We start from the raw sequence: 23430 nt of genomic DNA on the forward strand, positions 1-23430 counted from the left end.
GAGTAATCCAGACCACATTTCCATACTGTAAATGGTGCATAAATTATACTTTACCTTGGTTTTAGAGGCTAATTTTCCTTGGCTTGAATGTGGCCAGTTATTCTTGTTCCCAGTGTGAAAACAGTCACCCTTTTGTATTCCTTCTAAATTGCTCCACGAACATTATTTCCGTGGTGTCTGGCTGTGCCTCTTTAGGACCAGGCTCAGTAAATTTAGAGAGGCTCCATGCCAATGGAGGCCTGAAAATTGAACACCTGACCGTAGGCCAAAATGGACAGGCTCATAAAAATATGCAAATTCTAAATGAAATGGGTGCAGCCCTCATTTTGATGGCTTTTGAATGAGGCTCTGCCCACAGCACAGGCCCCACCCATAAAAACTAGGCACAGTTTGAGGCCTGAAACAGGCCTCTTAAAGGGAGAAGGGTATGTTTTTTTTAATGTTTTTAATGTAACGATGCATTTTGCTCCATGTATTAGTTTTGCTGGCTAGGTCTCCATTTTTGGCATTTTTCTTAGCATTGCAAAGTTGGGGTTTACTTGTATATTTAGCCACCATCTTGTTCTGTGAAGGGCTTACACACCAATCCTAGCTGAGAGGTCCAGGTAAGGCCTCTCCCATTGCTGGCCAAGACGAGAGCATCAGCCACCACCACACTGGTGCGGTTTCTTCCTGCCTTTCTCCTGTTGATGCTGGTGCATTCTCAGGTGGTCAGTGGTCCAGGCAGATGTGTTTAGGGTCTGAGGCTGCCTTTTTGTCGTACAGAAATAATGTGAAGGATTGTTGTTTTCTTTTTAATTTTCAATGAGCCGTTTAGCAATAGAAACAATTTTTTTCCTGCCCACTGGCTTCAATTCTTTTTTGGAGAGTCACGTTTTGAGACTAAGTGTTCGCAAATCCAAGTTGTGACAAACAACTTGGGAATGCGCGCGTGTCTTGATCTTGGGTAAAATTTTGGGCTCGACTATGATATTCTCCCCCCTCGGTGTGCCCACACTCACTGTCTGGACTTGTACACAGGCGTGAACAGTGGTCATTTAGGCACGATTTAGTTCCAACAAAAAGCAGAGCAGGAGAGACAGAGCTATTTTGTCCTTTGCAACCTTATTCAACTGACTTTGGATCCAGGAGTGGAAAGTTCTAGTGAGCTACCAAATTCACAGGTAGTCCAGCGACAGACAGTGTGTCCGTTTTTACCAAAGAGTGTTAAAGGCTTTCCAAGTGATACGTTTGCATCTAAGAGCCATTAGTGTATCTCTTGAGACCATGATGGCCCATTCATGGGGATTCTGAATAGCAGTGCGGTCTATTAGTGAGCCACACGTGACAGACCGTCTGGACAAGAGAGTCTGTCCATGAACCACCTGAGTGGGTGCAATTATTTCTGAATGGGAGCCCATTAGTTAGACTCCAGAATGTGTGGCACTACCAGGGGATGAGAGCCCCATCATGAACACTCCTTGGAGTGATGCTCCCTCTGGGCAATCCTGCTCCATGTGACACTGCCCGATTTGAAGTCTCTGTCTCGCCCTCTGCCAATTGCTGCCTTCCCGATCGCCATCTCACATTCTCAGCTGCATCTTTAAAATGGTCTGGCACAACCTGTTTGAATTCATAGAATAATTCACCTATTTAGAACATATGTTCTTCATGGAATACCCCCGCCCACCCTCCAACAGTTTCCCCAAGTATTTCGTACTGTGAAGCACTGAATATAAACTGGACAATATCACTTTAGCCAAAGAGTGCTCTGGGATGATGAACGATCCCAGTATCCAGTACCATGAAAATGACTCATGTTTGTAGCATTCCGATCAAAATACCAACAGCAGAAGACATTTGAGATGACACTTATAAATACAGACACATCTGGAAATCCACAGAGTCCCCTCAATCTCTCCCGAGACCACATGCAATCTACTGGAAGAGAAACAGCTCAGCCGCATTCGTCTGTTGTGTTGGTATTGTAGTGCAGGACCTCATTTCATAGCCAACTTGATCAGCATTGCTAACACAGCATCAGTTTGTCGGCAAAGCTTTGGAAATTGCCCAACAATCAAGGCGTCCACAATCTTATCAAGAGTTACAGCCGGATTTTCTTTGATATTGACCTTCCATTTACTTTTCTTTTCTCTCTCCTCCAGTCTGCAAGTTAGCAAGTCACAAGAAATGTGAGGCCAAGGTAAGAAATGATCCTTGCTTTAAGCCTTTCTGGTGTGGCTCATTGGTTAACAACTTAAGCTGGCTGAATCTTTCAAAGCTTTGCTCTCCTGACTTAATTCTGCAAACTCCGATCTCAGACATTCTAACCCCTGTTTTCTCCTCTTTGATCTTTTAGTCTGGTAACTAAGCTTATTGCACAGCTGTGTACTTAATTCACCAATTCTGTTTGAGAGGGATCATCTTCATCAAAGAGCTATTCCGTGTGTCGAGATCGACAGTTAGGATTACTCGAGTGATATCTTTGGTCGTTGAAAGATGCACAGCTCTGTGTATAACCCAAATAAAGTGTCGGGTTTGAAATCGGCAGTTCGAACTTCTTGATTTTTTTTGGACCATCCACATCTTCAGCTCGTGTGATACAGTCAAGCAGTAATGATCACTGTAGTTGTGAGTTTGCAGAGTTATAGGGGACAACATATGGAGGCGAACACTCGATGGTATGTACTGACAGCATTCAGGATGCAAGAGATTTTTCTCAAGTATTTTTATATGTGAAAGCCCAACTGGCAGATAATGTAGTATTTAGATTCTCCACTGTGGCCTGGATTTTTTTCCGTAATGGCCATTTAAGTCAAGTTGGAACGCATCACTGCGCTGAGTTGCAAATGCTCATTGCTCCCGTAGGTCAAAGGTGAGACTGGAACTCTAGTTGCATGATTGACTATTCAAAATAGAGCTTCTCCCTTTGAGCCAAGGTTTAGCGTCTGTTGGAACAAAGGGTCATGGGATGCTTGGCAGGGTCACCAAACTGAGCTGTGTTGACTCTGGACTGTGTGAAACCGGCTGTGCTAAGCTGACAGGCTCGGCTACAATTAATGAGCGCCAGAGGAAGGAAGGAGCTCAATTAGCAATAGCAGCACCGGACTGAAAACCAGAAAACTCTCTTTCACACTGGATTTCCAGGCTGGGCAACATCAAAGATGGGCAAATTAATTATAGAGTGGTTACAGCATAGAAGGAAGCCATTCGGCCCATCACATCCATGCCAGTGCTCTGCAAGAGCAACTCCGTTGGTCCCACTCCCGGTTCTTTCCCCATAGCCTTGCAGATTTGTTCTCTTCAAAGTTACAAAGAATTACCTTGAGTCTACAGCACAGAAACAGGCCATTTGGCCCAACTAGTCTCTGCTAGTGTTTATACTCCACACAACCCTCCTCCCATTCTGATTACCTCTTCCCGTCCTACCCCCATATCCCTCAATTCTCTTCTCTCCTCATGTACACATCAAGTCTCCCCTCAATGCATCAATGCTGTTTGCTTCAACCACTCTATATATGGCAGTGAGGTCCATATTCTCACTATTCTCTGTTCGTAGCTCTCTCAGATTCCTGCCCCCTTTGTTCTGAACTCACCCACAAGTGGAAACAATTTCCCCACATCCGCCCTATCCAAGCTCTTGTGAATTGGAAAGACCTCTCTATCAGGTCGCCTCTCAGTCTTCTCTTTTCTAGAGAAAAGAGCCTCAGCCTGTTCAGTATTGTGTACCCGCCAAGGCTCAGTCAGAAGTTGAAGCAGTTGGCAACACAAATTCCTACAAGCTGGTCCAGATAAATTCAACTCTTCCTTTCTACTTAAAGCTCCTATACCCAACCCATCATTTATCAAAAACAAAGGTGCAAACTATGGGCTCAAGTGTCCTTCCAACCAGTCACATCTGAACATAGTTAACATGGTTCGAGTCATACCTAGCGCAAAGGAAGATGGTTGTGGTTGTTGGAGGTCAATCATCTGAACTCCAGGACATCACTGCAGGAGCTCCTTAGGGTAGTGTCCTAGGCCCAACCATCTTCAGCTGCTTCATCAATGACCTTCCTTCAATCATAAGGTCAGAAGTGGGGATGCTCGCTGATGATTGCACAATGTTCAGCACTATTTGCGATTCCTCAGATACTGAAGCAGTCAGTGTAGAAATGCAGCAAGACCTGGACAATATCCAGGCTTGGGCTGATAAATGACAAGTAACATTCGTGCCACACAAGTGCCAGGCAATGACCATCTCCAACAAGAGAGAATCTAACCATCTCCCCTTGACATTCAATGGCATTACCATCGCTGAATCCCCCACTATCAACATCCTGGGGGTTACCATTGACCAGAAACTGAACTGGAGTAGCCATATAAGTACCGTGGCGACAAGAGCAGGTCAGAGGCTGGGAATTCTGCGGCAAGTAACTTACCTCCTGACTCCCCAAAACCTGTCCGCCATCTACAAGGCACAAGTCAGGAGTGTGATGGAATACGCTGCACTTGCCTGGATGGGTGCAGCTCCAACAACACTCAAGAAGCTCGACACCATCCAGGACAAGCAGCCCGCTTGATTGGCACCCCATCTACAAACATTCACTCCCTCCACCACCGACGCACAGTGGCAGCAGTGTGTACCATCTACAAGATGCACTGCAGCAATGCACCAAGGCTCCTTAGACAGCACCTTCCAAACCCGGGACCTCTATCACCTAGAAGGACAAGGGCAGCAGATGCATGGGAACACCACCACCTGCAAGTTCCCCTTCAAGTCACACACCATCCTGACTTGGAACTATATCGCCGTTCCTTCACTGTCACTGTGTCAAAATCCTGGAACTCCCTTCCTAGCAACACTGTGTGTGTGTGTACTTACACCCCAAGGACTGTAGCGGTTCAAGAAGGCAGCTCAGCACCACCTTCTCTAGGGCAATTAGGGATGGGCAATAAATGCTGGTCTAGCCAGCGACGCCCACATCCCATGAATTAATTTTAAAAAAACAAGTGCCAGAGCCCCTCTGTTGCATCCTTCTTATCACCACCTTCTGCCTTCTCAGCTGGCACAATTTCTCTCTTGGTTGCCGCTCACTCATCTGAATCATTGGGCAGGCCTGTCGACACTTGCCCTCATTGCCCAAACCACATCAAACTCTCTTCACCTGCACCACTGCCGCCACAGGGCTGTCTATCACACTTTGTGGTTTGGACACAATATTGTGAGCTCAGTCCAAGAAATATACCAGTGCTATCTGTTAAATCCCTTAAACACCTCTTATCAACCTCGTTCTCCTTGGGGCTGTAGACCCGAAACCTGTAGCGTGATGAATGAAAATAAGACGTGTAGTTAAATGCTAAGGGAATTATCTTTCTGATTTTACATTTTGCCTTTGGCATTGCAATGAATGGCAGAGCCCTTGAGCGTTTGCTTCCAGTCACATGACCGTGAAATAAGGTGCGTTCTCTCCAGGTCAAAAGAACATCAGTGGATAGTTTGATGATGCCTAAAGATGGTGAGCAATTAGACACCATCTTCATTGAACTTACTAGGTGCTCCCAAATGACTATCGTGTGTGTGAACAGCTGCAACAACTTGCACTTATATAGCTGCTTAAAACCAATCTCTTGGACCCAGCTTTTGGTCAACTGTCCTAATATCTCCTTATGTGGCTCGGTGTGAAGCGCCTTGGAAGGTTTTACTCTGTTAAAGGTGCTATATAAATGCAAGTTTGTTGTTGTTGTAAAACCTCCCAAAGCACTTCACGGGAGCATTTGTCAAACAAAATTTGAGGCTGAGCCATGTAAGGCATTATTAGGCTAGGTGACCGAAAGCAAAAGGAGGGTCTTAAAGGAGGAGCGAGAGGCGGAGAGGTTTAGGGAGGCAATTCCAGAGCTTTGGAGGGGGCGCCTAGGCGGCTGAAGAAGGTTTTCTGCCCTTGCTTTCTCCAATATCAGTTAGAGGTGACTCTGTCAACCCGTTCACTTTGGTTTTTCTGTCTGATGTCTGTAGTATGGCTTACAAACCGGTGCGGATGAGGCATCTACCAGTTCAACACAGGCCAAAGGTGCAATTGCCTTTGGCCTGCTTGTTTCCTTGCTCATGTTTTAATAAAGCCCAGCTCAGCAATGTCATTCTTGGACATTAGAACCAGTGACTGGGTCGGGATTGTAATATGAAATCCTTCTGATTGGTGTTATCACAAAACATTACAGTAGCTTCATTGAGGCCAGTGTTTCCCATCAACCACCACTGACCTGAATGCTTCCTCCCACTAATGAAGTATAGACGCTTAACCCTTTAATGACTGGCAGCTCTGGGGAATTTCTGTGTCCCTGGGCCCTTTATTTCGAGAGAAGTTTTCAGCTCCCACACAGCGGAATCAATAGTGACTTTAATAATGTTACTTTTTAATGTCGCATGTATGTTTTACTTACTGTCACGTTACTGCTCTAAGCAGGAAAAAAAACCAAGCATTTCAAAAAAATTTTATTTTATTTTTTTAAAAGAGTGAAATATTTTTAATCTCTGCCACCTGGTTTCCTCTCTTTTCTCTGTCTCTCCTCTTTATCATTTCATAAATCCTATTCTAACATTAATGTTGTTAATGTCACTAATGTCACTACTGATTTTCTTACGGAATAAAGGACTGAAGAGAGTTCCAGACTTCTGTGTGTTTCCTTATTTCACTGCTGAAAGGCCTGGCTCTAATTTTTAGGCCATATCCCCTAGCCCTAGGCTCCCCAACCAGCAGAAATAGTTTCTATAGTTTAATGTGGCAGGTGGGAGGGAGCGTCCTGCGTTACTGTGCGCCTCCTAAATCTTGAAATGTCGGGATCCGATGATGTCATTTGGATCCGGACGTCTTTTTAGCACGAGCCTCCGAGGCGGCAAACCGCATCGGGCCAGAAGAGGCCAAGGTAGGTGTTGAATTTTGACATTTCTGTGAGGCTGCTTGTGGGCAAGAGGGTGCAGCAGATCCTGCCCTGGGGAGGGAGGTGGGGGAAGGAGGGGAGTGGGCAGGGGTGGGACCTGTCAGCCATGGATCAGTTGGTAGCACTCTTGCCTCGGAGTCAGAAGGTTCTGGGTTCACATAGGTTTCCCATCCCACCTCGAACCGATGTCACCTTATTCCCTGTTTCTCTCAACCAACAGTCCAAATGAGTACCCCTCTGTTTCTTTCTCTCTTGGCAGTGGGTGACTGGTCTGATGGACATGTGTATCTGGAGTTTTTAAATCTATATTTGCAAGGTTTCAAGCATTTTTAATCAGCTGCTAGCAGTCCCAGTGTGCAATCTCCATATCACTAAGGGTTCCACAGTGTCATCAAGGAGCTAATGGGATATTTGGCAGCTTCTGCCTGTGAAAATCCATGTTTCGGCGACCGTAAAGTACAGTTTGTACTCTTGAGTTTAAGTTTAATCTCCAGTCGACGACAAAGCCGAAATTTGAATTGCTCACTCCTCCAGAATCCCATCAGACGTGCCCCTTTCCAAGCTGCCCATGGCCAAACGGGGCTGTTAATGAGCTGAATGATTTAATTGCCATTGTGTCCCTGTTTAAGGACCTCTCAGTATTTGCTTCAAGCATCAGTCAATAAACAAAGAGATAGGGTGGGCGATGGTGAGGGGCTGGAACTAATTGGCTATAAAAATAGAGCTAAGCAACGAGTGAGATTGAGTATCAGCAAATTTGACATAGCTGAATGCCCTGGAGAATTCATTATGTAAAAAAAAATGGGATAAGTCTGTTCTGCAGCACATTGCTATCCTGAGCAGCTGCTTGCACTTCTGGATGTGTAAACAGCTAAAGTTTTTGGGTTTGGGATTCTCCTGAAGATTTGGGTAGGGGGTCTCTGGTCACCATCCAGTTGCCATTCTTCGTGTTTTTCAGGGCAGTCCTGTCTCCAGGTGACCCTCGCTGAATAGCAATGAAAAACATGGCTGGGGAAACAACGAAAAATGTCCAAACTCAGGTGGATAGATTTTCATTAGGGAAGGCTGTTAAGAGATACGGAACCAAGATGGGTAAACGGAATTGATAAAGACAGACTTGCGTTTCTATAGCGCCTTTCACGACCAGGGGACATTTCGAAGTGCTTTACAGCTGCTGAAGTACTGTTCTGAAGTGTAGTCACTGTTATAATGTAGGAAACGCGGCAGCCAATTTGTGCACAGCAAGATCCCACAAACAGCAATGTGATTATGACCACGTCATCTGTTTCATGCTGTTGATTGAGGGGGAAATATTGGCCCAGGATGCTGGGGAGAACTCCCCTGCTGCTCTTCGAAATAATCCTCGGGGATCTTTTCCATCCACCTGAGAGGGCAGACTGGGCCTCAGTTTAATGTCTCGTCCAAAAGACGGCATGTCTGACAGTGCAGCACTCCCTCAGTACTGCACTGGAGTGTCAGCCTAGATTTTTGTGCTCAAGGCCTGGAGAGGGACTTAAACCCTCAGCATTCTGACTTCGAGGCAGGAGTGCTGCTCACTGAGCCACAGCTGACACTAGTATACACATCAGCGATGATCTAATTGAATGGCGGAACAGGCTCGAGGTGCTGAATGGCCGCCTAAGGGTAGGAACTCTGACTTTCCCATTCCCTAACCCACGAGTGGCCTTTTGCCACCCCAACTACTGTTGTGCCCGAGGGCAGCTTTTTCAGCACAGGTACCTGCTGCTCTGTATGGCTTTTGCATGATACCAGGCAGTGTATTTGCCAACTGTGCCACCACGAGCACTGCCACGATGCTAGTTTGAAGCAGGGCTGAGTTTTTTTTTGTGGTGTTTGGATGGTTCAGATTTAAACCCTCCGCAGTCTGGCTAGGCAGTCTAGAAGAGAACAACAATGTTGTTTAGGATAGTGAGGTCGTCTTAGGCTGAACTGATGGCTTGGATGGGTACGTCTTTTCTGAATAAATTTGCTGGAATGCGCCGCCTGAAAGGGCGGTGGATACGGATTCAATAGTAGCTTTCAAAAGGGAATTGGATAAATACTTGAAGAAAAAAATTGCAGGGATATTGACAAAGAGCAGGGGGTGTGGGACAAATTGGACAGCTCCACCAAAGAGCCAGCACAGCCACAATGGGCAGAACAGCCTCATTCTGCGCTGTATCATTCAGTGATTCTAAATCTGACACAGGCTGGTTCGGATTTATTCCAGTATTGCACTAGGAACCCGAGTCTAGTTTTTGCAGCCTTTTTCTCACCTCTGCCTGCTTTTCTTAATTTAAAAAAAAACGTTCACAGGCTGTTTTCAGCAACATTGCTGAGATTTTCTGGCAGCCTTTCCCGTCCAGGATTGCGGCTCAGTTTGCTGTGCCTGCAAGAGCTCCCTCTACTGACTTCATCCGTGTTCTGCATACTTCGCATTCAGAACCAAATTCCAGCCTCAAAGACAGATAGTGACTATTCAATGTACCGTTGATATACTCTGTGTTAAAGCCTTTTCAAGTTTCACTTGGATAACTTGGTGGGGCAGTCTCATGTGGCTCAGTGGGTAGCACGCTCCCCTTTGAGTCTGAAGGTTATAGGTTCAAGACCCGCTTCAGCCACCTCAATCTAGGCTGACCCTTTCTTGCAGTACTGGGTGAGTGCTGCACTGTGCGGGCTCTTGCTGTGCACAAATTGACAGCTGCATTTATCCGCGCTACATAGAAACAAAAGTGTTTTTGTTCATCTCGTCATGATGTGTTCTCACATCAGCAAGGAGTTTACAACTCGGGCCTACTGGATGCGGATAATTTTATACCCATTTTAACAGAATAAGAATAATCCTTCAGACCAAAGTTGTGTAAAATACTGAGTGTGCAACCTTATACTACTTGTATACCCACTTGGGCAACAGAGCTGCAGGGAGGCCTTCACACGCCCTGTTTACATTAGCTGCCTCTTGAGGTATTTTCTCAAACCCATTTGACATTCCATGTTATCTTGGCTGTTTACATCGCCTCGGCTACTTCTTCCACTGCAGGGATTTGCTCTTATTTTGCAGAGGCACAGGTGCAGTCATTTCTCTAATAGAAACCCAGTCCTGTCATATCCCGTCAGGCTCAAATGGGGCTGAGAAGCCTGCACTGTGTGGGGAACAGTCACTCCCCTGTGATTTCCCCCAATTTGGCCAATTAGTGGCAAGAGGGAGCCTCCCTGTCCAATTAAGGATGAAGGGAAGACTTTCAAAGCTGGAGGGCCAATAGGAACATTTTTTTTAAAAAGGCCTTTTGGAGCTGGAGGTGCGGGGAGGGGTGAATCACCTTCATAGGATGGCCTGCAACTGCAGATGAACCCAGGTAGGCAGGGAGGGACTCTAAACCTGCCTGGAGTGCTGGTTCCCCACCAACCCTGCCGCTGGGAGGCCACCTCCAGGCAGCTGCCCTCTTCCCCATGGCTTGCAGTGACCTGGAGGCTGACTGGGAAATCCCAGTTGGCCTCTGACAATAGGCCTTCTAATGAGTTGAATTGACTACCCACCACTTGTGGGCAGGTGGCCCTGCTGCCCCCTCCCGGGAAAGTGGTCCCAAGGGCAGGGTGGAGCTGGGGAATTGCCCTTCACAACTGAGTGGGTTTGCTAGGCCATTTCAGAGAGCAGTTACGAGTCGACCACATTGTGGGTCTGGAGTCACATGTAGGCCAGATCGGGTAAGGACAGCAGATTTCCTTCCCTAAAGGGCATTCGTGTTATGACAATCAATGATAGTTTCATGACATCATTACTGAGACTAGCTTTCAATTCCATTTTTTATTTTATGAATTGAATTTATATTGCACCAGCTGCAATTTGAACCCAGGTCCCCAGACCCAGCCATTATGACATTGCTGTTTGTGGGAGCTTGAAGTGCATAAATTAGCTGCCCTGTTTCCTACATTACAATAGTGACTACACTTCAAAAGTACTTCATTAGCTGTAAAGTGCTTTGAGACGTCCAGTGATTGTGAAAGGCGCTATCTCAATGCAAGTCTTTTTATATGCAGTGCAACATGGTGCTTGTCCCTCGTCTCCACAATATGTAATGAATGCATTCCCAGCGGACCAATATCCACCGCAATACAAAAGTCAGCTATCTGTTTTCAATGTCTGGTTCACCATGGTGTTGGCCTGTCGTTCCCAGGACTGAATCCAATACAAATGAGGGAGAATCATCGGGAGTCTCCAAAATGTTGAGAATGAGTTTGCGAACGGGGCATCGTATCTCACTTGCTGGAGACACAATCCTGGAGTGTCAGAGGTGTAATGGGATAAGAGGTCTCTGATTATTCAACGCTCTCCAGCAAAACCTTCAAACCACCTCATTCTAGTGGGTTGCTGTTGCATCTCCCCTCAGCATTTCTCAATTGAGAGCCAAACTGCTAATTACTGGCAGAAATCAGCAAAGGGGGATGATGTTCCCAGGGCCTTAGAAAGCAAGGGATTATAAACCACCCTCCTGGTGATGTCCCTGGCTCCTTTGGGTGTCCATTGATGGCCCAGTTTTCCCAATTCCTGGAGTAGACATTTGCCCTGGGACAGTGGAATGGGGACTGAGCTACCGTTAAGTCGGGGTCTGGATGAGGGATCTGGTTTGGTGAGGTGAATGCTACTTGCATGGGTGAAGATTGAAATCGGCCATTTGTGCCAAGCCTCACCTCTCTCTGCCAGGGGAGAAACCTGGCTTTTGCAAGCAAATCTGAACTCGCCAACAACAACACCAGCGTGCGTTTCTCCAGTGCCTTTAATGTAGAAAAACATCTCAAAGTGCTTCACCGAGGCATCATAAAAAAAAAAATGGCCTCTTATCCAGTTTTTGAGTCTTGCCCTTGAGGTTCAGGTACTAAACTCCTGCCCAGTTATGCTCTGCCCATTCCTAGTCACCCAATCCCACTTTCTCGTTCTCCCAGCATTGATTTGTCCACGGATTAATCTGCCTATCTCACCCCAGCCACATCCTTGCTTCCCCAACAAACTCGTGTTAAGAGTGCGCAGTGTTGAGGCTTCAGTGGTTTGTGCAGGACTTGTACCTGACGACCATAGTCCAGCCGTAGTGTCACCATTTCATTTCATGTTGAACAAAAGTAAGTTAGCATCTCCATAATTGTGCAGTGCATGGTTGAAGAATTTGTTCAAGGATGGACAATAAATTGGCCTTTGCTAAAATGAATTGTTTTTTTCAAATGGGAAGTTGTTCCCCTTTCAATGGTGGACAAAGTACCTGGATTCCTTTGTCAAAACCAGTGTGAATGACAAAAAAGCTGATTAAGGGACCAGAGCATCAAACCTTTCCTCCTTTTCCCAGCCCACTGGTGTTCTGCTGTGCTCGCAGGTGGCACCACAGTATAGGAGGACACAGGTTCGCACCCACAACTCTCCATGTCAAGGGCCTGCCAATCTTGGTCAAGCTTTATATGAGAATTTAAGAAATAGGAGCTGGAGGAGGCCATTCAGCCCCTTGAGTCTGTTCCACTTGAGGATTTCCCCTCAAGTCCAAAAATCCATTGATCCCAGCCTTGAATATACTCAATGAATGAGCATCTGGGGTAGAGAATTCCAAAGATTCACAACCCTCTGAGTCAAGAAGTTTCTCCTCATCTCAGTCCTAAATGGCTGACCCTGTATTCTGAGACTGTGACCCCTAGTTTGAGAGGAAACGTCCTCCCAGCATCTACCCTGCCAAGCCCCCTCAGAATTATATATGTCGGGAAAACAGGAGGAAGAAGTGATGTGTTTGCCCACAAGGAGGTGGTGTGGTGCCTGATGTGGTGAAGCACATCCATAGAACTTCAAGCTTGGCTCAGCAAGTTGCTGAATGGTGCTTGAGTGAGGAAAGCACCCCTCCCCCTCTTCCTCGCAACAGCTTCTAAAATTGAGGAAAGGAGATTAAAATTTCCAAGAGTTGAATGAAGTGTCATGGATTATAATCAAAACCAAACACAACTGTGCTTAAAAGTACTGACGCACAGCAGCGCCGAGCCAAGGAGCTGTCGAGCGACCATCTAAATGTGTTTTGCATTCCTGATATCATCCCCAGATCCTAATTGGTTATTTATTCTAATTTGAGCACGATTATCAATTCCAGATGTTGGGAGTTTGCTGATACGCAGTTCAAAAGGGCACAGAACAACTGGAAATGTCTTGCGCGCCCCAGTCACTTCCCAATTTCTCGAAGCATGCTTTTCGAAATTCATAATGGGCGTTTTGACTGACATTGCGATGCCTGTCCTCAAAACAAAGGCTTAATCTCCTGATTTGGTCCTCAATCTCACAAAAAGCACATTTTGCAAAAGGAGACAACATTCCCATGTGGAGATTCTCATACAAGTGGAGCTGGTTTCCTTCCTTTTCCCCCCCCGCCGCCCCCCCGTTTAATTATCTTTTTTAACCCACTTTTAGATCCCTCCCTTATTCTGGGACCAAGAAGCTGGGCAAGTGACTTACTCACAGGGTGCGCTCTCCACTTGGATTCCAAGAGTTAAATTAAAAGGAGAAATTACACAAACTAGAATTCTTCCCAGGAATTTAGAAGGTTAAGGAATGATTTGATTGAATTTTTCAAGATATTAAGGGGAGCAGATAGGGTAGATAAGAGAGAAACTATTTCAGCTGTGGGGGGGGGGGGGAGGCACAGTCCAAAAATGAGAGACATGCCTTTCAGTGAAATTAGGAAACACTTCTACATGCTAAGGGTGGTTTGGAACTCTCTTCCACAAATGGCAATTGATGATAGATCAATTATTAATTTTAAATCTGAGATTGATAGATTTTTGTTTACAAAGTGTATTCAGGGATATGGGACAAAGGCGGGTTGATGGACTTAGGTCACAAACGAGTCATGACCTCATTGAATGGCGAACAGGCTCGAGGGGCTGAATAGCCTCCTCCTGTTCCTATGTTCCTCCACAATACATGAAGGAGAATTTATGTGTCCCAAGACAGGCAACCGAGAGATGTACAAAAATTCTCAACTGGTACTAATTTATTTTTTCCTTCTATTTTGCTGACTGCACTGCTAGAAATATTATTTTTCTCACTGCTCTCCCAGTTAAGCAGGTCAAGTGCGAAGCCCAGCATGATGACCAGTACATCCAGTTGGGCCGAAGGGCCTGTTTCTGTGCTGTAAATGCTATGTAATCTCCAAACACGTGGCAACACTGGGTGTATGATGTGTCTGGCACTAACCATTACGTTGTCACGGGAAGAGGCGCACGAAATGTCGGCAATTGGAGGTATCTGTTTTTCGGGTCATAAAAGCAAAATACTGCAGATGCTGGAAATCTGAAATAGAAACAAAAAATACTCAGCAGGTCTGGCAGCGTCAGTGGAGAGAGAAGCAGAGTTAAGGTTTCAGGTCTGTGATGGAAGGTCACTGTCGCGTTCATTCTATTTCTCTCTCCACAGATGCTGCCAGACCTGCTGAGTATTTCCAGCACTTCCTATTTTCACTTGCTTTTAGCGATCAGCCCAAAGCTTGTAGAGTCTTTGCTGTTCATAGATTCTCCTGTATTCTGAAAGAGTCCCGTGCCAGGCTGCCTGTAGATAAACAGGGGAAGAAAGGTGTTGACTGAGAGACGCCAGTAAATGTACTGTGTCGTTATAGTCACTAGAAGGAGGCTGACCATTAGATGCTACGACACCTTAGTGCGACTGCAAACAGAAAGAGCTATCTCGCCACTGACCTCCTGCCTGGTTCTGCCAGGGCTCAGGATACAATGTACCATCTTCTGAAGGGGCCGATCTTCAAAAATAAATCTATCCGTGGCCCTGCTTCAAGAATCCACTTCAGGGATTCTGGAAAGAAATGTCTTTGGGAGTCTGTAATAAATAAGCTCGGCTGCTGAATGGAGAGCAAGGCTGCAGAACACTGGGAAGAATGAGTATTATTTGGTTTACAGGCCCCGGAGACTTTTCCAGTCTGCCCTCAATGGAGGAATGGAAAACAAAACACATTTTAAGAAATGTATTTTAATCAGCCCTGTTCCCAGCCTCTCATCCAGAGTTTTCCTCAGTGGAGATAATTCAATTTTGAACATTTGATTATAAAAAAAAAGATGTAATCTAAACAGGCCAAAGTGATGGGTCAGTGGGAGACTGCACTGCCCAGTATGGTACTGAGTCATAGACACTAGGAAAGTTCCGGGCTCTGGTTCTCTGCTGATCTCAGTCAGAGTGGCGGATGCTAAAAATAGGTCTCAATATTCCCAGCCTGGAATCTGTGACATCAATTTATACTCTACTGGGGTACGGTCTTGAACGAGAAGCTCGTAAGTCATGCCGGCAGTCGAATCCAGTGCTGTATTGTCAGAGGTGCTGGCTTGTTGAGGCCCATCTACCTGTTCAGGTTGAGACTGAAGATCCCACGGCAATTTTGGAAGAGTAAGGATTTTCTCGGATTCTGGGATGATGTTGCCCCCTGGTTGGAGAATCTAGAACACGGGGTCACAGTCTCAGGATAAAGGGTCGGCCATTTAGGACTGAGATGAGGAGAAATGTCTTCACTCAGAGGGTTGTGAATCTTTGGAATTCTCGACCCCAGAGAATGTGGATGTTCAGTCATTGAATATATTCGAGACTGAGATCGATAGACTTTTGGGTACTAAGGGAATCAAGGGATATGGGGATAGGGATGGAAAGTGGAGTTGAGTTCAAAGATCAGCCATGATCTTATTGAATAGCACAGCAAGTTAGAGGGGCCGAGTGGCCTACTCCCACTACTAATTCGTATGCTTGTATGGTTTCTTTCAACCACAAACCTGCAAACTCCAACTCTGAAGTCAAAAAGATGAGGAAACAATTCGGGAAACTCTCCAACTACAAAATATTAAAAAGTTGAAACGTCTCATTATTTTGGGATCCCAGTGGAGACGAGTTCTTTGTCGGATGAGTGTGGTATCCTCTACTCCTTGTGCTTAGTGTAATGCAGATGACACTGCATGTCTTCATGCCTCTTTGGAAAGGATGGTACCTGCTGCGATCTGAGCACAGGTTTGTAAGTTGCAGCAGGCTCAAAGCTGCTCAGATCTGGGATCGCTGTCAATTGAGTGACTATTCCACTAACAACAACATGCATTTATATAGCACCTTTAATGAGGTAAAATGTCCCAAGGCACTTTACAGAAGGGCTATCAAACAAAATTTGACACGAGCCACAGAAGGAGATATTAGTTCAGGTGACCAAAAGCTCGGTCAAAGAGGTCGGTTTTAAGGAGCGTCTTCAAGGAGGAGAGGCAGAGAGGGTTAGAGGGGAAATTCCAGAGTTTGGGGCCTAGGCAGCTGAAGGCGCGGCCACCAATGGTGGAGTGATTAAAATCAGGGATGGTCAAGAGGCCAGAATTGGATGAGTGTAGAGATCTCAGAAGATTGTGGAGTTGGAGATTACAGAGATGGGGAGGGGCGAGGCCATGGAGGGATTTGAAAACAAGGATGAGAATTTTCCGGTTGTGTCGTGCGACAGTGACGGGGAGAATAGTTTGCATTTTAAGAGGGGAAATACAAAAAAATATTTTCGTCGTTATCACAGCATCCTCACCCCGGCAACCGTCCCCCCCCCCACAGCCACCGCTACCTCTCGCAGTCGCCTCCGCCCCTCCCTGTCACAATCCTCGCCCTCAAAGCACGCAATAAATATTTAATCCGTGGCTCATCAATTCCAGAACTGCAGACCTGTGACTAGCTCATAAATCAACTGCTAACAATGTAACTGTACTGGCTGTTCACCACTGCCTTACCTCTGACAGATTGCCAGTCGTTGTATGAGCATTTGGGGACAGTCTTACACTGGCCCAGTGTTTATACGGGCGCACAATCCACTCACAATCTTGTTTCCATCTCTGCAGTTATGTTAAAAATAAGTACGTATTATGTCACCACTCGCCAAATTTCTCAACGCTCCCACAAAAGGAAGCCGTTCAGTACCCACAGTCAGAGGGAGGTATAAGTATTTCATTGTGTGTCGGTGTTCCTGTGTGTCCAGGGAGGTTTGTGGATAAGCACAGGGGTTTGTAATGAACCTGTGAACTCGAGCTAGCCTGTGCTGATCCAGGAATAAACTCCCACACTGAGTGCTCTAATTCAAGCCTGGGCCTACTATTTGCTCTCTCAGTATGAAGCTATTTTATTTCCAATTTCCAGGCAAGTTTTTTTTTTTTGCATTTTTTTTAATTGAAAGAAGTACGAGTACAGCGCCGTGATAGAAAAGCTAAAATCCCGTGGATTTATGGTGGGTTTGGCGGAGTATTTTCAAAGACAGTGGCCTGAAGAACATATATTGAGATATTCTACAAATTTAGCCGTGATAGTTGCCTTGCAGCGAAGTGGAGGACCACCCAAAATCATGGGCGCTGACCTGCAGCTGCTGTACAGAGTTGGAAGCTGTTTGCGCTTCCAGTGGCGTACTTCAGGCGAAGCACAGAATTGTTACGGCACAGAAGGAGGCCATTCGACCCATCGTGTCTGTACCGGCTCTCCGAATGAGCAATTCACTGAGTGCCATTCCCCCACCTTCTCCCCATAACCGTGCACAACAGAAAATCTGAGCACAGTAAAAGGGAGCTAAAAATAAATAGAAAAGCCCGTGCATCCGTGCAAATGTCGCTTTGAAATTGGGGTTGGGAGTCTGTTCTTTGCAGTGAGGATGGGAGGTTTTAACTTACACCGATTACAACAAAAGCTGGTGAGATGCTGGGAGAACCATATTGTGAGGCGTATTGCTCCCAGCTCCGGGCCTCCTGAGCAATGAGTGCTGGAGGAGAGATAGGGCTCCAGCTCTCATTTTCCAATCTGTACTAAAGACAGGGCAGCTCATGGGTTTGCTGGTAAACAATCCACCACAGTTACACCTGGGCTCTGCGAAGCCAAATATGGCAAAGGACAAAAACACTGGCTTCTGCATGTGACTGATGAGGACTGCTTCTCACTCAGATAAAGGCATTGTATTGTAATGGAGTGCTAACATATCTGGATCAATCGTGTGAGTGAGTTATATAGTTTGATTTCAAGAAGGGAACAGCTGCCCGCAGGAGATGGGGCTGACAGTGGGTCGAAGTCTGCCCCAAACTGATGGGCCTCTCTACCTCTCTTTAGGAAGGATGTGAAGACTTGAGAGAGGGTGCAGAAAAGATTTGAGAATGGTCCCAGGGTTGAGGGACTTCAGTTACAAGGGTAGATTGGAGAAGCTGGGGCTTGTTCACTTTAGAGAAGAGAAATCATGAGGGGTCTGGACAGAGTCGATAGGGAGAAACAGTTCCCATTGGCAGAAGGGTCGAGATCCAGAGGGCACCGATTTAAGGCGATTGGCAAAAGAACCAAAGGAAACATGAGAAAACATTTTTTTACACAGCGAGTGGTTAGGATCTGGAATGCACTGCCTGAGAGAGTGGTGGACGCAAATTCAATGGTGGCTTTCAAAAGGGAATTGGATAATAATATGAAGAGAAAAAATTTTCAGGGCTACAAGGAAAAGGCAGGGGAGTGGAACTAACCGAGTTGCTCTTGCAGAAAGTTGGCACAGACAGCAAGGGCTGAATGGCCTCCTGTGCTATAACCATTCTATGATTCCAAAACCTATCTTTGTGACCAAGCTTTTGGTTATCTGTCCTAATATCTCCCTATGTGGCTCAGTGTCAACTGCTGTTTGATTACACTCCTGTGAAGTGCCTTGGGATGTTTTACTACATTAGTGGTGCTATATAAATTCAAGTTGTTGTTTCTGGATGTCAAACGCTAAGGGCCTTCCTGACTTGCACTTGATGGTGTAATAGGTTGTAATTCTTCACATTAGTTTCTGAACTGAGAAAAATTCTATTGCTGTCATGATTTAAGCCTTCATGTTGTGCATTTTGTCTTTGCCATAGTGTTAAACCTGAGAAAGTAATGCTCTGTGGAGGGTGTGAGCTTGTAGGGATCAGGGGTTAATGCATTGTTTATCGAGCAGCAGATGGGAACATGTGCATCCAATTCTTTTTTGTGTGCCAGGAAATGCTATCCCTCCTGTTTAAGTTGGGAATTACCATGTTGTACAGATGCTGCGTTCTACACAGCTGCATCAGTGAAGCTTCTGACTTTTTACAGCAATTTAGTGACTTGCTCATTGCTGGGAACGAGTTGAAGGATCATCATTCCAGGTGCGTCCTGCTTCGCTGCTGTATTTTCCCCATTCCCATGTTAATGCTATTGTACAACATGTCTTCAAATCACGTGTCCTTTTCCGAGACGGCCATCAATAACCTTTCAAAATGGACGTGGCGCTCTCTGACTTTCCTTAACAGCCCGAAATATGGCTCCTAACAAACAAGAGGCGTTGTTTTTTGAATAGGTCATCTCCACTGTGGACAAAGCACTTTCCCAAAGTGCTTGACGAGGCTCCATGCTGGAGATTAATGGCTTTTCCAGCAAGTCGTGGATCGAGGGTGCAGAGCAGGAAATTGAGGGTGACTCCAACTGGCTGTTGTTACGAAATGGGAAAGGATTTTCAAGCGTGGTGGCCCGGGGTTCCGACTTGACAACCCTTGTTATTTATAATGGGATGAAAACTGGCGAGATGTACAAGTGGGCACTCCACTCCACCAGATTAGCGCCAGGTGGCAATGGGGAAAGTTACCCCCATTCTATATAAATCTGTCCATTGAGAGCTCCAAGTGCCAGTTCTTCACATTTGCCGATGATACTAAAATAGGAGCCAGAGGAAATTATTAGGAAGAATGTATGTTTGGTACGATATAACAGTCATTAATAAGTAGTTAAGTAAATTCCAGTACAGTCTTCCATTTCTCTTCCAATGTTCAGGGTTTTATAACTGAAGCTTGGGACTGCTTGCCATTGCATCTTCCATTATCTCATCTCTTCTTTCATCTTTGTCGTATCCTTCTCTTTGGGACTTGATCCTTTACTTAGTCAAAAAAAAACTAATTCATGATTTATTAACAATGATCATATCCCACCTAAAGGTGCCAAAGTGCTGAGCAGCTGAATGACAGCAGAGGTTCCTTGCCCATTGATTCCCAGAAAGCAACGATATCTGCCGATATCTCAGGGGAACTATGGGGGGTCAAAGTTCATCTTGGGCAGTGTGCCAAACGGGCAGTACCCCTGCGTCGCCTGTTATACGTCCTGCTTGGCATTCAGTTCTTTTGAAGTCAATGGAATTAAAGATCAGGCGGGGGTTTGGTGGGCGGCCCATGCCATGCCACTCCTTTTGTGTGACTGTCCAAGGTGAACTTTGACTCCCTATTCCCTTCAGCTCGCAGGAAGCAGAGCATCCTTGCTGTGTCTGCATGGATGTTTTGGATTTGGAATGATTCGTGATGAGGGAGTTGCTCAGATGCTACATGTTCAGAGGGTCAGCCCTCTACTCCCCTTTGTGTCATAATAGTCGGCAGATGTTCGATTGCAGCAGAACCTGTCAAAGTGGCTGTGGAAGGCTGCCAAGGGTGCAGTTAACTTATTTAACGCCTCTGTTTCCACTGCGAAAAGGCAACGCTGAATGTCTCGGGCATGCAAGGAGCCCAGTTTGGGACAAGGCTGGGGGGAATATGGGTGGGATGAGAGGATGCACAACAGACGTCACACTGACCTCAGCTGCTACATAGAGCAGAAGCAAAGCTGTGGTTTGTGAGCTCAGTTTGAATGGGACTAACAGCTTGTGTCCAGAAGCAAAACCAAGCAAGCAACCTCCCACCACCTACTATAGTGAAAACCAGACCAGTCAGTCAAGAATGATTTAAAACAGACGCTGGATGTCTGTGGTGCCAGGTAAACGCAATCATTTTATGTTGTTGAGGTGAAATGTTTCTGAGAGGCTACAGTATGGTGAAGGTGGAGGACGCCTTGTGATTTATATCTTACGAGTCTGGATGACCCTTAAGTTCCCAAGCAACAAATTCAAAGAGTGATTTGTGCAGCTCTTCCATGTTACTGGAATGTAGATCCATACTTCAGGGCTCACTCAGTATCCCGCGGCTTGTATTTTATTTTGCCGTTATTACTGCTTTTAGTATTTTACATGGCTGATTGTTTGAAAATAATGACAAAGAGTAGGCATTTTTTGGAACTTGGCTCAGTTCGCACCTGGCACTTAAAGTGGCATCCGTAAAAATCTTTATGGCGCACATTGATGAGGTAATGTGTCAGGAGACGTGTTGAGTGTGTTATGCAGAACATACTGGGGTAAATTTTCGTCTCTTTGCGCTGGCAGTGAATAGGCAAAGTGGATAGCCCGTTTGTTACTGACCCTGCCCCATGTTCATTTCAATGGGGCAATTGTTGGGCGAGTGGTACAGTGGGCAGGCAATCTGCTCTGGCAGCTTACCCCCCACCCCCCCCCCCCCCAAGTACCAATGAAGAGCTATCTGGCTGAGTGTGGGGTTATACATGCTGACTGTGTAGCTGATACACGTCATTGTGTCTCCTACGTGTTTTTAACTTTGTTGTGTCCTGGACTGTCGGCCTATGTCCTCCAGCTCAGCTTCTCAACGGAATGAAATAGCTGCCTGCACCGCTCATAATTATTACCACCTGTATTTGTATTATCGATGACAGTTGCTGCTCGGTGGTTTATCGCTTGGAACGATCACATCAGGATCCCCCGGTGTGGATCTCAACAACACACAGAGCACTAGCCAATAGTTTACACCATAATGCCTGCTTGGAGGAACAGTAGGGTCCAAACGTGGAATAAAACTGTCTCCGCAAATTCCACATTGTAAAACATGAGCAGAATAGGAAGTGATTTCAGGGTTGTAATTCTGTCTCCTGGGTCAGATGGTAGTTATAAACTGCAGGACCTTCACTCTTGGGGCTTATGATATCATCTGAAACCCCTGATTAGATTACAGCCTTGTAATCACTCTCAGATGTCCATTTGGCTCTATAACATATTTGGATATACAAGGTTGTGCCAATTTGCTGAAACCTACTGTTGAGTGACCTGGTACCTTGTGGCAAACTGCCTGCCACCTTACCCAAAGAAAGTGATGTGTCTGGCCCCAACAGCTTTGACTACATAACTCCAGTTCATCCAAAATGCATTGACACCCGCAGCACTTTGAATGCTTTTTTTAATAAACGATTTAGGATTTTAAAAAATGTGGTCACTAAATGTGTTCATCTACCAGGAGTTAAAGGGTTCACCGTTTTCAACTGGTTACTTCTTCAGTGGTGTGGACCTGTTGATGAACTGGCTGCAATCTTCGATGCTTTGGAGAAGGTTAAACATCGATTTGACACGAAGGAATTGGGACTCGACACAACACCATTTGGAGTTTACAATATTGCTTTGGTTTCTTGGTGTTGATTTGTGGCTTCCTTGCTGCCTTCCTAATGTTTGTTTGCTGAGGCCTTTGACGGCTTCCTTGGCATTCCTTCAGCAGTTTGTTAGGCCTGCTAGTGTTTTGCTGGATCTCTTCTTGTGTTGGTAGCTCTCTTATTAGTTGCTGAGTCTCTTTGAAGTGGTTTGATGCGCCATTGGTTAGTTGGGTAGGTCTGCACCAGATCTCATGCAGTAGATTAAACAATAGTTCGATTTTCAAAAGGCTTTCGAGAAGGTACAGTATGGTAGACTTGTGACTCCGGTCAGAACATGTGGAGTCGGGGAACAGGTCACAGAATGGATAGCAAACTGACTACAAAACAGAAAACAGAGAGGGTATAAAGATAGTTACTCAGACTGGCAAAAGGTGGGAAGTGGTATTCCGCAGGGATTGGTGCTGGGACCACTGTTGTTCACCAATTACATCAATGATTTGAACTCAGGAATTGATTGTACAATTTCAAAAGTTGCGGATGACACCAAACTGGGAGGTATAGTTAATCCAGAGGAGGACCAAGACAAAATACAAGGTGACATTAATAAACTTACACAATTGGCATGTAGTTGGCAAATTAACTTCAACATCGATAGGAAGAATAAGGAGGCCATATATTGGTTTGGATAATAAGAATCTGAATGAGGTAGAGGAGCAAAGGGATCTGGAGGTACAGATGCACAAATCACTAAAAATAGCAACACAGGTTTCGAAAGCCATAAAAAAGCAAACCAAGCACTGGTCATTTCTAGAATAGAATTGGAAAGCAGAGAACCTTGAGTTATAAAGAGAGATTGGATAGGCTGGGTGCGTTTTCCCTGGAGCGAAGGAGGCTGAGAGGGGACATGATAGAGGTATATAAAATTATAAGAGGCATAGATAGGGTAGATAGCCAGAGTCTGTTTCCCATGGTAGGGGTGACTAAAACTAGAGGGCATAGATTTAAGGTGAGAGGGAGGAGGTTTAAAGGGGATCAAAGGGGTAAATTTTTCACACAAAGAATAGTGGGTATCTGGAATGAGCTGCCTGAGGAGGTGGTGGAGGCAGGAACAGTAGCAACATTTAAGAGGCATCGGGACAGGTACTTGAATGAGCAAGGCATTAGAGGGATATGGAATTAATGCAGGCAGGTGGGATTAGTATAGATCGGCATTATGGTCGGCATGGACGCGGTGGGCCGAAGGGCCTGTTTCTATGCTG

General features: G+C 45.7%; 1 protein-coding gene across 9 annotated transcripts in view; it reads left to right on the forward strand.

The window, feature by feature from the left end:
• LOC137358700 (tensin-2-like) overlaps positions 1 to 23430 on the forward strand; it is a 236442-nt gene that overhangs the window by 102839 nt on the left and 110173 nt on the right. For 7 of the 9 annotated variants that reach the window (XM_068024925.1, XM_068024922.1, XM_068024923.1 and 4 more), the window contains one exon: positions 2145 to 2182. In XM_068024925.1, the coding sequence (XP_067881026.1) occupies positions 2145 to 2182 (38 nt within the window). Of the gene's footprint in view, positions 1 to 2144; positions 2183 to 2338; positions 2661 to 20625; positions 20681 to 23430 lie in introns of those variants that run through there. The other 2 variants (XM_068024929.1, XM_068024930.1) reach the window with 2 other exon arrangements.

The sequence above is a fragment of the Heterodontus francisci genome, chromosome X (assembly GCF_036365525.1).
Source record: "Heterodontus francisci isolate sHetFra1 chromosome X, sHetFra1.hap1, whole genome shotgun sequence".
Lineage (NCBI taxonomy): Eukaryota > Metazoa > Chordata > Chondrichthyes > Heterodontiformes > Heterodontidae > Heterodontus > Heterodontus francisci.